The 14647-nt window shown below is 35.5% G+C and overlaps 2 protein-coding genes across 2 annotated transcripts; both read right to left on the bottom strand.

Moving 5' to 3' along the window:
- Positions 1-3373: 3373 nt before the first annotated feature.
- On the bottom strand, positions 3374-4831 carry LOC129943349 (uncharacterized). The gene has a single exon (XM_056052715.1). The coding sequence runs from the start codon at positions 4829-4831 to the stop codon at positions 3374-3376; it is 1458 nt and encodes a 485-aa protein (XP_055908690.1).
- A 673-nt stretch (positions 4832-5504) lies between these two features.
- On the bottom strand, positions 5505-8054 carry LOC129943342 (uncharacterized). The gene is made up of 2 exons (XM_056052708.1): positions 6651-8054; positions 5505-6589 (listed from the first exon to the last, which is right to left on the bottom strand). Exons 1-2 carry the CDS (start codon positions 7756-7758, stop codon positions 5505-5507), a joined length of 2193 nt encoding a protein of 730 aa, XP_055908683.1. The 5' UTR covers positions 7759-8054.
- Positions 8055-14647: the final 6593 nt, after the last annotated feature.

Below are 14647 nucleotides of genomic sequence, written 5' to 3'. Positions count from 1 at the left end.
CGTGTCCATACTAAGTATTCGTCTTTTAAAATACGTGCACCTGACTCAATTTTCCATGTTTTAAATTCACCATCATTTTGGCCTAAAGAAGTAATTGTTGATAAATTTTTGAATAAGTCGAACAACCCTTTTCGTCAGTATCGGAAAACGCTAAACCACCTCCAAAGCAGATTAAAAAGGCATTAATCTACTACCAAAACGTAAATGGACTTCGGGCAAAGACCAACATGGTTTACAAAAACATTAGCAATCTTCCTTACGATGCTCAACAACTCTATCTCGGACTCCGAGCTTTTTGACTCCTCTTATCAAGTCATTAGACGTGATCTTAATAACTCAGATTCAAACGCCGTTGGTGGAGGAATTCTTGTCGCTATCAACAATACTCTCACTGGTTACCAAATTGACGACTTTCGATCAACTGACATCGAAATACTATGCCTCAAAATTAAAATGGCAACAGGACTTATATTTATTGTATTAGTATATATAGTTATATACCGCCAAGCTCCTAGAACGAGGTTTATGAAAATCTAAATAACTGTATAGAAAGTATTTAATCCTTTTGGAGCCTGAAGACAAAGTACTGGTTGTTGGTGAATTTAATTTACCCAATCTCAATTGGATTCAAATTGACGACGATAACTTCTACGCGTCATCTTCAAACGAGTTTTTATTAACAGATGGTATGTCTTCATGTGGCTTAAGTCAACTTAACGGTGTGAAGAACCGTTTTGGAAAAACACTCGAAACCATATCCCCTGAAGCAGCTGTGATTTCTTGTGCTGTCAAAATTGTGGACCTGCATTAGACACAGCACTTAATTTCATCATGGCTTCACCTAATATGCTATCTAATAACAAACTAGAATTCAACTTTAGTAGGTGTAATTTTGAAAATCTTTTTAACTTATTATGTACGATCAATTGGGATCACTTATTATCTAAATTATATACTGACGATAGTGTAAAATTTTGTATGTAACTCTTTTTGACTGTTCCTACAAAACGATTCCCTTTAAAAAGACTCAAAATAACTTGTTCCACCATGGTTTGATTCTCACGTTAAAAACTTAAAGAAACAAAAGGCAAGGCTTGGATAAAGTGCAATCAAACAAGAAATGATGATGATTATAGGACGTTCATTATAATAAAACAACTTTACACTGACTATTTTAACATCTAATATTATGACTACATTCGGAAAATTGGATTAAAACTTCAAAATAATCCTGACAGTTTTTGAAAATTCGTTAATCGTAAGAAGAAATCATGTGGGTACCCTAACTTAATGAATGATTCGACATCAAATAGTGATGCGCCGAGAATAATTGCGAACATGTTTGCAAACTATTTCAAACATGCTTTTGTAGATTAAAGTACTATTAGTTTTTCTAACACATCTACCACTGTTATAAATTTCCCCCACTTAAATTCTATCAATATCGTTATGAGCGAAGATACTGTCCTTAATAGTATCCTACAACAGCAAGGTTTTAACGACAGTTTCAGTAACTGGATCTCCTCATAATTGCAAGATAGACGTTATTATAGTGTTAAATTTAGTAATGAGTGTTCAAGTTCATTTGTTGTGAATTCTAGTGTCTTGTTTCGATCATACAAAATTCGTCTGTGCTAATATATGTTGATGACATTAAAATAAAAAAATAAAATTAACTCTATATCTGGCTGTCTTCTCTTACAAGAAGACTTAGTATTATTCAAGGAATGGTGCAATAATAATCGTTTTTTAAATGTTGACAAATGTAAAACCATGAGTTTTCCAATCGTTTTTAATTACGTTTGATTCTTGTCATTTAGGTAGAGTATATGTGTTTCGGCTGAAAATCCTTGTTATTATTTTATTTAATTTCTATAGAAAAAACTCAAAGAATTAAAGTTAATATTGCAAATTAAAACACAACACGTTTATTTTCTTAAATTTCACACACTTTTTATTTCTTGAGAGTATGAATATGATAATTCCGAATGACGTTTCTATTGACATTTTTTGATTGACATTTTATGGAAGTCTTATATGGGCTTATGTACATTTTATTAGGCGCGTTCGATGACCGATGTTGAGTAGCTCCGTGCGTTCAACATTCTCCCCGGGCGAAACATGCGCTTATTAGCTTGTGTTCTGGTACCTTGCAGTAGATAGAAGACGTTAGGAGTTAAAATTTTTCTTGTTTTGGACATGAAAAGAAACAAATTTTATTAAAGCATGATAAAATAAATCATTTGAGATAAATATTTTATTGAAAATTATATCATTATAGAACACTGGTTTTGGTTTGTGTCTGTGCTAATTGTTTTGCTGGTAGATATATCCACGAAAATGCACATGTCAATCCTGGGATAATTCGGTCGTTTCATTGATAAAACCAACGAGTAAGACGGAGGCAAACAACAACAATTTGCCCGGTTGTAAATGGAAAATTCCATCAATTACGGCGTTGTTTGTGCTTTCGGGTGTGTTTTTTTTGTTGTTTTATTTGAATTTTGAATTAAGTGTTGTAAATTAGTGTTAAATTTGTAAAAAATATTAAACAAAATTGAAAATTATGCAGCTATCCAGGTGAGTGCAAAAATTATTAGATTTCAATTAGATATTATATTTAATTACTCAAAATGATTATATTCTATAATTGTTTGTATATCTATGTCCATCGAAGTCTTTTAAGGGCCGTTCTCTCCAGTCGGTTTTCAGTTTTCTTCTGTCGGAATTTAAGTGAAAATGTTTTAAGTGATTGTTAATTTTGTTGAATTCATTAATTGAAATAATAATTATTTTTGATGATTCCGTTAATGAAAATTAGATTGAAATTTATAAATTTTAATGTGATTTAATACTTTAAATGCATATGCGTTCTTTTTATAAGCGGATATAATTTTAAATGCGTTTTGATTAAACAATTGAGCATTTTAATCGTGGATATTTTAATTTTAGATGAATTTCGGTAAAATTATAAATAAATTAAAATATCTTGTTTATCCACTTTTTTTTTTCGTTTGCGTTTTTCTGGTGAAATGAGCAAATATAAGTGCTTTTCATGCGGAATTAATAAAATGAAAATGAAATTAAATTTATTTATTCGCTGTTTTCGAATAAAATGATGGGTGAAATAAATTCGTTTGATGAATTAATTGTTCATTTTCAAGTGAATTAGACAGTATGCATATTTAAATTACGATGAGTTGCAAGGAAAGTAAAGTGATGCCTTAGCATTTTCCTTTTTTGTATGATATTACATGATGCATATATGATGTGTTGTGATATGAAATGTGTGTGTTTGTGGTATGTGTATGAGGTGTGAGTTGTGTGTGTGTATGTGTATGTGTGTGTATGTGTGTGTGTGTGTATGTATGTTTTAGACTTGATTTGTTATGTTATGTTCATTGTTATTAATTGGTAGAGGGCATAGCTTCGTTACCGGTCTTTTAAACTCTCCTTGTTCCGTTTTCAGCTTGACTACTCTTGTAATGCCATCTTTTCCTGGGAACGTGTCTAGGATTCGTCCTAAATTCCATTTTGTTGGGGGAAGTCTCTCATCTTTAATTAAAACCAGGTCTCCAATTTGAAGTTGAATTTGTGGTTTTAGCCATTTTGGTCTTTGCTGCAGGCGGGCCAAATATTCAGATTGCCAATGATTCCAAAAAGTTTGCAAACTGAATTGGATAGCTTTCCACCGATCAGTGTAGCTGGTCTTGCCGATCGTAAGATCTGGCTCAGGTACTGTGAACATTTGGGTTCCAATTAAAAAATGTGCTGGAGTCAAAGCATTAAAGTCATCCGGATTTTCAGTCAATGGACAAAGAGGCCTCGAATTTAAACACGCTTCAATTTGCGCTAAAAGTGTGGTGAGTTCCTCAAAAGTTAATGTCCCATTTCCAACAACTCTTTTGAAGTGGTGTTTGACACTCTTTACACCAGCTTCACATAAACCTCCAAAATGCGGAGAAGCAGGAGGAATGAAATTCCACTTTGTTCCTTGTGACGATAAAACTTCAGCAACATCTTTCCAGTCATGAGTGGCATCTTTCAAAAGACGATACAATTCTGTCTCAGCTCCTCTAAAATTTGTGCCACAATCGCTGTAAATCTGACCACAGACTCCTCTTCGTGATGTGAAACGACGAAATGCTGCGAGAAAAGCTTGAGTGGTAAGATCGCTTACCGCTTCTAGATGAATGGCCTTTGTTGCTAGGCAAACAAAGATGGCCAAATAACCTTTATAAGTTTTTGCTCCGCGGCCTTTCCAAGCCCGGATATTGATCGGACCGGCATAATCAACCCCGGTATGGGAAAATGGTCTGTAAGTAGTCACTCTGGGCGATGGTAACTGTCCCATTAGTTGATAAGTTGGTTTAGTCCTATACCGATAACAGATAGTGCATATATGAAGATAGTGTTTTACTGCTCGTTTGGTTTGAAAAATCCAATATTTTTGCCGTAGATAACTCATCATCAATTGAATGCCACCATGAAGAGTTTTTTCATGTGCGTCCTGAAGAATCAGTTTGGTAAAATGATGATTTGGAACCAAAATGATTGGATGCTGTTGATCATACGGCAAGTTGGCATTCTTCAATCTTCCACCAACACGAATAACTCCATCAAGATCTACGAAAGGGTGTAGAGATGCCATGCCTCTGGACTTTAAAATGCCGTCAGGAAACATTTCAAGCTGAGCTAATTTTGCTAATGTTTTGGCTGCATCATGAAGTTCCTTTGGTGAAATCGGTCCAATTTTCCAATTGGGTATGTATTTTCTAGAATTATTTATGAAGCGTAAAATTAAAGCACAAGTACGTATTAATTTGTTCATTTCAGAACATCTATGAATTAATTCATTGATTGGAGGAACAACCTGTTCGATGTGATGCGCATGAATTTGTGGCTGTGTAGGGTGCTGAAAATCCCAGATATTCCGTTAAAATTCAGGTCCGTTCCACCATAACTTGTCATCCAGCAAAGCCGATGGTAGAACACTTCTGGAAACCAAATCTGCAGGATTTTGTTGAGTTGGGATGTGTTTCCATATTTTGACTGTAGTCAACCGTTGTATCTCTCCGACTCTATTCCGAACAAATGTCTCCCATTTGGTTGGCGATGTTTGAATCCAAGAAAGCGTAATAGTTGAATCCGTCCATGCGAATTGCTTAATGTTTTTGTTACCGAAAACTTCAGTGACATGATTCAAGAGCTTGGCCAACATAACAGCACCACAAAGTTCCAAACGAGGAAGACTCACTGGCTGTACAGGAGCAACTTTAGACTTGGCGATAAGGAGTTGCATTTTCGCCATTCCTTTATCGTCTTCGACTCGTAGATACACTGCTGCTCCGTATGCTTTCTCCGAGGCGTCACTGAAACCATGCAGTTCCAAACGAGACAGATCACCCATGGTTTGAACCCACCTTGGAAATCGAATCTTGTTGATAAATTGCAAGTCTTCGTAGAAAGCATTCCACTGTTCCAGAAGTGATGATTCAATTTGTTCATCCCATGATATTTTCTTCACCCATAATTGCTGCATGAACATCTTCGCCTTTACAATACATGGAGCAATCCAATAGAATAAATCGTTTCGTCGGCTGCGGATTGGAAAGCGAATTATAGCAAAAAGAGAATTTGTTAACAGAAGGAAGCCAATGGACACCGAGCGTCTTAACTCGTTCCGAATCTTCTGACGGCATTGAGAATGTTGATTCCCGTTCTCCTGTTGGGATGCTCGAAAGTAACTCGTCAGAGTTGGAAGTCCATTTCCGTAAGTAGAATCCAGCTGTCTCTAATGTTGATCTAATTTGTTGAATTTTTTCCTTTGCCTCTTCGATCGTGTTTCCACCAGATATCAAATCATCGACATACATCTCTTCACGGATCATATTGGCTACTAGTTGATTTTCGGAATTGTCCTCTGCTAACTTCTGCAACGTTCGGATCGCAAGAAATGGAGCGGCAGCTGTTCCGAAGGTAACCGTGTTAAGTCTGTAAACTTTGATAAGGTCTTCAGAGTTCTTTCTCCATAGAATTAGCTGATAATTTTTGTCCTGTTCAGCTATCAAGATCTGGCGATACATCTTTTCGATGTCAGCTGTGAAGGTGTATTTATACAACCTCCACCGAAGCATGATGTCGCAGATATTCTGTTGAAGTGCAGGACCTACTAACATAGCATCGTTTAAAGAGACTCCACTAGATGTTTTGAAGGATGCATCAAACACCACCCTCAATTTCGTGGTTGAACTGCTCTCTTTAATGACAGCATGATGTGGCAGGAAGTAATGTTGATTTTCTGGCAAACTTTTCTTGTCGACTTCGCTCATATGACCCAATTGGATGTATTCTTCGATGCATGCTGAATATTGCTCTCGGAGCTGTCGATTTACATCAAAACGTCGCTCTAAGCCTTGGAATCGCCGTAAAGCACCTTGGTGAGAATAACCGAAAGCCGGACGAACATTTCCTTTGAACGGCAATGCTACTTGATAGCGCCCTTCAACTGTGCGTTCAGTGTTGGCGATGAAGTGATTTTCACATTCTATATCTTCCGACCTCTGGAATGGCTTAAAAGGCGTCTCTTCTAATTCCCAAAATTTTCGCAGTTGGGTTTCGACATCTACAGTTTGGATGAAACTTCTGACCTGATGATTTGACTCGCATACAATTGGGGCCTTTCCGAATAAGATCCATCCTAATGTTATCTTCTGCATGACTGGCATTGACTTGTCTGTTGGCGAAATCAGTTCCGGCAACAAAAGTTCTGCCAAGCAAAATATCAATTTTGGACGACCTGTAGAATTCAGGATCGGCTAGAACATAATCGTTGAGATGAGTCCAAATCTCAACGTGAAGGGTCCGGGCCGGCAAATGCCCAGACAGTGACTTTAAGATGTAGGCATGCGCTGTTGTTGCAAAAGTGGAATGCTGAGAAGCAAAGGTGATATCTACCACTCTTAAACATGTGCCACTGCTGACCAAACCCAACCCGGAAACCCCAGTGTGAGTTGTTCGAGATTTGAGTTGTAGCAATTGGGCTGCACACTCCGTAATAAACGACGCTTCAGATCCAGTATCTAGCAATGCACGCAGCGTCAACCACTCTCCCAATGAAGACTTTACTTTCACAAGGGCAGTTGCCAGTAAAACTTGTGAATTTTTCGTGGGACTGTCGTACTGAGAGTGGTGAGAGGTTACATTGGTAGATGTAGACGGTTGTCTATTGGCGACTTGGAATGAAGGAGCTTGTGCATTTAAAGTGGTATTTTGCAAATTTTGGCTGGTACCCTGTTGCTGCTGACTGCTATTTGACGATTGTTGTTGAAGTGGCTGAAAAGGTGTATTACTATCGTGTAATAGCGTATGGTGTGGTTGTTGGCAATGGTAACACCTACGGCTACTTCGACAATTATCTGTTGCATGATTATACCCTAAACAGTTTCTACATAACCTTAATTTGTTAATAAGCTGAAAACGCTCAGTAATACTTATTTTCAAAAATTTGTGACATTTTCTAACCGCATGTTTATTTTTCAGACATACTTTGCAGGACAGCTTCGATTTGTCAGCGTGAGCATGAGCTACAAACGAATGCTTATGCGAAGAGTTGCGTGACGTGTTGGATGTACCCTGACAGTGCTGCTGATCTACCGCTTCTAGTGTTCTGAACCTTGTCTCCAAGAAGGATGTAAATTCCTTGAAAGTCGGCAACTGCTTTGGTTTCTCTCTTTCGTTCAGCTTCTCCTCCCACATTTGCTTTGTCTTGCCAGGTAACTTTCGCACTAAAAGAAAGATTAGCACCGGATCTAAATGTTCTACTTCTATTTTCAGATTTGCCAGACTGTGAATCACTTGAGTTGAAGTGTATAATAAATTTTTAATCGACTCAACGCGCTCTTGTGACTGTGATGGCAAATTGAACAGTGCACTCAACTGGATATTGACAAGGACGCAAGGGTGATCATAACGATCCTGCAAAATCGTCCATGCTTTCGCATAATTATGGCCGTGAATCTTCAAGGATGAAAGCAACTTCTCAGCATCGCCAGTTAAACTTGTCTTAAGGTAGTGCATCTTTTGAATATCCGAAAGAGATAGCTTATTTTCGACAAGCGTCACAAATAGATCATGAAAATTCGGCCAAGACTCATAACTTCCGTCGAAAGAAGGTATTTTAATAGCTGGCAGGTGAATTTCTTCGCTCTTACAAACTTTTTCCTTTTCAGGGACTTCTTTGGACTGCTAACTGCTACTGCCACTAAGACTTGCCAGCGATTCCAGGAGTCTTGTTTGAAAATAGCAGTATTCTTCTCGAAAATTTTCATACACGGTTTCAGCCTCCGGTTGCTTCTTCGCATCTTCATCTTTAGCACTTATAACCTCTTCATATATTGCAGAGACAGATTCCCACAACTCATCCAATAATTTGATTCGTGTTTGAACGTAATTCACATTAATAGCTTTTCCTTTTTACCAAAATTATCTATGTCTTTTTTAAGTTGCTTGTATTTTGCGCTTAATTGTTTGCTCGCCATATTAATCTAATATAAAAAGTAATATAAAAAAGTAAGGAAATCACTTACTTATTCTTGTAAAATGGCGTCGAATCCTGATGAAGTTTTGCAGGTTATCCCTCGTTGACACACTGCAATAATTTGATCCGCACACACTTTACTAATCTTTGAAAAAAATATCGATATTATTTTGTAGCTCGAAGGACCAATGTATCGGCTGAAACGCCTTGTTATTATTTTATTAAATTTCTATAGAATAAACTCAAAGAATTAAAGTTAATATTGCAAATTAAAACACAACACGTTTATTTTCTTAAATTTCACACATTTTTTATTTCTTGAGAGAATGAATATGACAATTCCGAATGACGTTTCTATTGACATTTTTTGATTGACATTTTATGGAAGTCTTATATGGGCTTATGTACATTTATTAGGCGCGTTCGATGACCGATGTTGAGTAGCTCCGTGCGTTCAACAATATGTATTTGCTGACTTAGGTGTTGTGTTAGAACCTAAACTAACATTCAATGAACATATTAACTTCATAGTTAAAAAAGCAAATATAGTTCTGGGTTTTATTATGTGATTTGACCTTGATTTTCGTGATCCATATGATAGATATAAAGATAGATAGATACATTTTATTCATAAAAAACAAATTTGTATACACTGAATTGAATAGTGAACATGAATAAATTAAGACATGACAAAGTTTGTCGTGTGTCTATAGTATACAATATTAAGTGATAATAATTCGTTTATTATTTTTAAACATTAATTTGATTTTTAACTGATACATTTTTCCAAATATTTCTAATATTACAATTTTTAAAACAATTTTCGTGGACTTTGAGTTTAGTTAAAACGGAATGACTTTTAGTTTAGTTAAAACGGAATGACTTTTAGTTTAGTTAAAACAAAAATTAAAATTTAAATTAATGCTAAAACATGCATTATTGCATAGCTAATTAAAAACTTTCGGTGACTAACCTGTTCTATAAGCATAGGCCTTACTATAATAGTTGAATAGAAGCTGCCAGTCGAAACCATTTAGATAACTCTTTACTTTCTCGATGAGTAGAACATTTTTACCAAAGTAGTGACGCCTTTTTTCTTTAAGCACGGGGCAAACTCCAATAAAATGAAGGATGTCTTCCCTCTCTTGCAGATTACATAAACTACAGTTCCCCGCCGTTCGATGTGGAGTAAAGTTTAAGTTGATGAGTTCACCTCTAATTTTGAAGATGGTCCCTATGTTGTATCACGAGAAACAGCATTTATATTATATAAATAATTTGCACGTAGTTTAAGAGCAGAAATAAACATTTTTGGCAACCCCGACTCCAGGTGATACATATATTTTGGCGTGTTTAATGGAAGGTAAAAGATTTTCCTTAGAAAGAACCGCAGCAGGCTTTCAGTTACCTCCTGTCATTCTATCCCCCAAACTTGTGCACCATAAAACATAATAGATTTGGCTGTAGCATTGAATACACTATATTTGGTGCTGATAGTTAATAAATTGTTGATGAAAATGTTTTTCCAATTCTGGCATATTGCTGATTTTGCCTTATCTACTTTATTTATCCATTTTTAAATTGAACGATAATTCCAATCCGAGATAGGTATATTTTTTTTACTACTTCTAGCTTACGTTCGCCATATTTCCAATTTTCACCGCTTGCAATTCTTCCGGACCCCTTTTGGAAAATCATAACCTTTGATTTTTCCACATTTACCTCCAGACCCCATATTAAGCAATACTTATAGAGCTTGTTTATCATCAGTTGCAATGAAGATGGTGATTCGGCAAGAATGACTATGTCATCCGCGTACATCATAACCTTTACCTTTGTCTTGTCAATGCCAACCCCACATGTAAGCCACTCCACAAGGTCATCGAGAAAGAGTGCGAACAGTAAGGGGCTGAGGTTGCAGCCTTGTTTGACACCTCGGTTTGCAAAAAGTCTTTCTGATCTGTCTCTACCATTGCTTATATTTGCTGTTGTTTGCAGATAAAGTTTTATTAATGCACGTACGAATTTTGTAGATATTCCAAAATTGTACAGCTTGTAGAACATTGCATTTCGATTTATCATGTCAAATGCAGCCCTAAAATCGACAAAGAAAGTATAGAGCTTTTTATTATGGTCAATTTTCATTTGTGCTATTGAAGTTTAGATGAAAATGTTATCGACAGTAGAGTAATCAGAGCGGAAGCCAGCTTAAAACTCGCTGAGTTTTTCGTTCACGGAAACCCACTCTTCGAGTCTTTTGTATAATAATGTTGTATAAGCTTTTAGCACCGAGTTCAACAAAGTGATCCCCCTATAATTGGCTGGATTTGAGCTGTCACCTTTTTTGTATATTGGTAATATCAAGGACTCATAAAACTAATCAGGTAGTGTTCCAAAGTTAAATATGATGTCGAGTGCTTTTGCGAAGTAATCTTTGAAAGTTTGGGAGCTATATTTGTAGAATTCGGCCGTCATGTCCTGATGCTTTGCCATCTCTTAAGGAATGAAGTACCAATTCGACTTCTTCAAATCTAATTTCTTTATCTAAAACGTCGTTCTCAATATTGGGCTGTGCAAAACTCCACGTATTTTGATCCGTTTGGTATAATTGAGATTCAAAATGGAGTCGTAAGCTTTCCAAGGGAATCGAAACTTGTTCTTTTGATTGGTAGTTACCAGACAATTTTCTAGTTAAAGACCAAAATTCTTTTGCATCCTTGCTTTGACTTAGTTCACATGCCAATTTTTCTTCATGAGCTCGCTTTTTTATTTTTAAAGTCCGTTTATAGTGCTTATTTGCTTCTAAATAATCTATTCTAATCGACTGAGATTCATTTTTTCTTTACAAGTTGAGCAAGGCTAAAAAAATTTGTCTAACTTTTTCGCATTCACGATCATACCATGCGGATTTCTAATGGAGTGTTCCTGATTTGGGAATTGATGTCGCCGATTTTATGACGAATTATTCGAGGTCACATAAAGGCAAATAATTTGCAATCGATCCATTTTGTTTTGTTTGAAGCAGTGCATCCATTTTTGTTTTATATTCTTCATTTTTAGTTTTGTTCCATTTGAGGATTTTATTACCCAAATCACGAGCGTCTGCTCGAGTACTGCAGGATTTGTTATTTTGAATTGTTATCGTTATTGGCAGATGATCGGAAAATGTTTCCTTTCCTACCTTAAAATATTCGAAAAGTGTCCACCAGTCGCCACCCAAGATGCCATAATCAATAACAGAACTACCCTGTTTTCCGACAAATGTATATTCACCCTCGAAGTCTCCTTCAGAAGCTCCATTTAATATGCTTAGACCAAATTCGTTTGCTAATTCTATGATCTTTCGACCCTCTCCATTCACTTTTTTATCTTTCGATTGACGTTTATGATCTGTTAATGCTTTTTCCGATTCTTCAGCCGCTGTTCTTGCATTTAAATCTGCAAGTTTTGTGATTTCGAACCGCAAAGACAGTCATACAGCGATTCAAAATCTCGTTCCCAATAGTTGCAATTAAGATAGACAGGAACAATATACAAAATATTACCCTGACTTTTGAGTTCTATATACATAATTTCTTCAATTTTACTTATTTTGAAAATTCTATACATCTCTTTCTTTATTGCAACAAGAGTACCACCGCTAGCTCTTCCCTTGCTGGAAGTTCTTTTTGCAGGCGCCCATGCACATTCGTAAGAAGAAAAGTAATTTCTGAATTCTACTATTTTGTACTTTTCTACATGAGTTTCTAATAGACAGATAATATCAAAACTATATACGAGTAGATACTCAAAAAACCCCGGGAATATTAGTTTGTTGTTAAAACCACCTACATTATACGCCACAATTTTAAAATTACAGAAAGATTCAGTGCCTGTTTCTTGTTGCGGCTGTTGTTGTTGGTGTTCTTGGAGCTGCTGCTTTTGTTGTTGATATAGTTCTGGTTGTTGCTGATGATTTTGTTGTTGATATTGTTGATGTTTTTGTTGTTGCTGCTGTTGTTGTTGGTGTTGTTGTGGCTGTTGTTGGTGTTGTTTGTTCTGGTGACGTTGTTTTTGATGGTGTTGCTGCTGTTGTTTTTGTTGTTGGTGTTGTTGGTGCTGAAGGTGTTGTTTTGCCTGATGTTGTTGGTAATATTGTTGTTCGTGTTGTTGCAACAGTAGTAGTTGTTGTTGCTGTTGAAATTGATGTGGTTTTTGTAGTAGTAGTAGTTGTTGTTGTTGATTTTCGTGTCGTTGTTTTTGTTGTTGGAGTGTTTGTTGGTGTTGTTGTTTTGGATGTTGTTCTTGTTGTTGTAGTTGGTTTTGTTGGAGCTGCTGATGATGTCTTCGCTTCCTTTGTTGTTGAAATTGTTGTTGTTGTTGTTGTTCTTCTTCTTCTTCTTCTTCTTGACTCTGAAGTTATGTGTTTTTAGTTTTTGTTATTGTCTTTTATGCACGCTGTTTTGAGACTTGTTTAAAGGTATTATGATTTATTATTGTTTGCTATTCCAAGTTGTTATGTTGGCTATAGCTAGGGTCATTATTTTGACTAGTCGTTGGTGTAAGTGTTTTATTAAGGTATTCATTAGAGTTTTTTTGTGTAAGAAACTTTCTTATTGGGTATCTGGGTTGTTTTGTTGGATTCAATTCCGTAGATCCAATTATGGTTGTTTTTATATTCCTATCATTGTTGTTTTTAACTATTTTATGTTGCGGTGGGGAGGTCTCGGCAGAGCGACTTCTTTTTCTAGGATTTTCTGGATCATATTCTGCGTTTTCTTTCCAAACTTTCCCTTCTACTACTAATTCATCTAGTTTAAAATATGCTCTTTTGCACTGTTTTTTGAATTTCAAAAGCTTAGGCACGAGTGGTTCTCTTGCCTCAAGGAGAGATTTAGGAAGATCCTCTGCGATGCTATATTTTGAGAATATTTTTTTTGACATTAGTATTTTGTGTTTTTTGTCAAAGCACTTAAACGTTACACGTATTGGTCTATTCTTCTCTTCGGCGGATTTCCCTAAACGCAAGCAATTTTCAATATCGTTTGAAATTAATTTAAAATCTTCATTACTATTATTTAAGATTTAAATAACCAAATTTTTGAGTTCTTCCTCATTTTTTTTTTTCGTTTCTTCTACCTTAAACACAATCACATTATTTTTCCTCAAACTTATTTCTAGCTGAGTAATTCTTTTTTCTTGGTTCAAGCATATAGCTCCTTGTTTTTGTATAACCGTTCATATATATGTTTTAAAATTACTTTTTGTTTCATTTATAACACCAGTCCTGTACAATATGGTCAATTTATTACACCGTACACGTCACAAGACTCGAAGCCATTCAGAAAAGATTTTTGCGTTTTTGTCTACGATCCTTCCGTGGTTTCATGATATTCACACATTACAGCCTTGTTCACAAAGACTTTCTCTCATATATCTTCCTTCTTTGACAATATATAGGATGTACTTACAGATTTGTTTTATTGATGGAATAATAAACGGACAAATTTCATCACCATCAGTTCTTAGTAGGTTTAAGCTTTAGTTTTAGTCGTTCAAGTATAAGAATGCAGACACCATTGAATACTAACTTTATCAGATCAAACTATGGTGTACATAGCCCCTTAAATCAATTAGTTGAAATCTATAATATATATCACTCTTGTATTAATTCATCAAATGATAATATAAAGAGTATAAATTGCAAATTAAAATTTTTCAACAGTCTAGTTTACGTTTTTAGCTTTTAAGTACCTACATATTAAGAATTATTAACGTTAGTATTTAACGAATTATAAACAAATAAATAAATATTATTCAGTTTACACAAACGACTTTCGATATTTTCCCAAAATATACGAAATTTGGCAGCATTGAAAATTGACAGCTCGAACTGCTTAATCTCTTCTTAATTTACATATCTCTGTCATTTTTTGTTTGAGGGTTTGTAAATCATTATATTCGTTATTTGTTAAACGGAAAGAAATACATTGTGAACATTACAACGTCAGTATAGGTGTGAACACAATACTGTATGGCTTAGAAGATCCCCATTGGATAAATAGTTGTAAGCATAGGTAATTTGGCCATATTGAGAATAGTGACGTCGACAATAGTTATAGCCGATAC

Source organism: Eupeodes corollae, chromosome 1 (genome assembly GCF_945859685.1).
Source record: "Eupeodes corollae chromosome 1, idEupCoro1.1, whole genome shotgun sequence".
Taxonomy (NCBI): Eukaryota; Metazoa; Arthropoda; class Insecta; order Diptera; family Syrphidae; genus Eupeodes; species Eupeodes corollae.
This window is presented reverse-complemented; position numbering and strand designations above follow the sequence as displayed.

Coding starts and splice junctions, on each gene's coding strand:
- LOC129943349 (XM_056052715.1), bottom strand. CDS start 4,831: ATGAACAAATTAATACGTACTTGTGCTTTAATTTTACGCTTCATAAAT.
- LOC129943342 (XM_056052708.1), bottom strand. CDS start 7,758: ATGTGGGAGGAGAAGCTGAACGAAAGAGAGAAACCAAAGCAGTTGCCG. Junction 6,590..6,650: donor TATGCGAGTCAAATCATCAG/GTCAGAAGTTTC, acceptor TTTGGGAATTAG/AAGAGACGCCTTTTAAGCCA.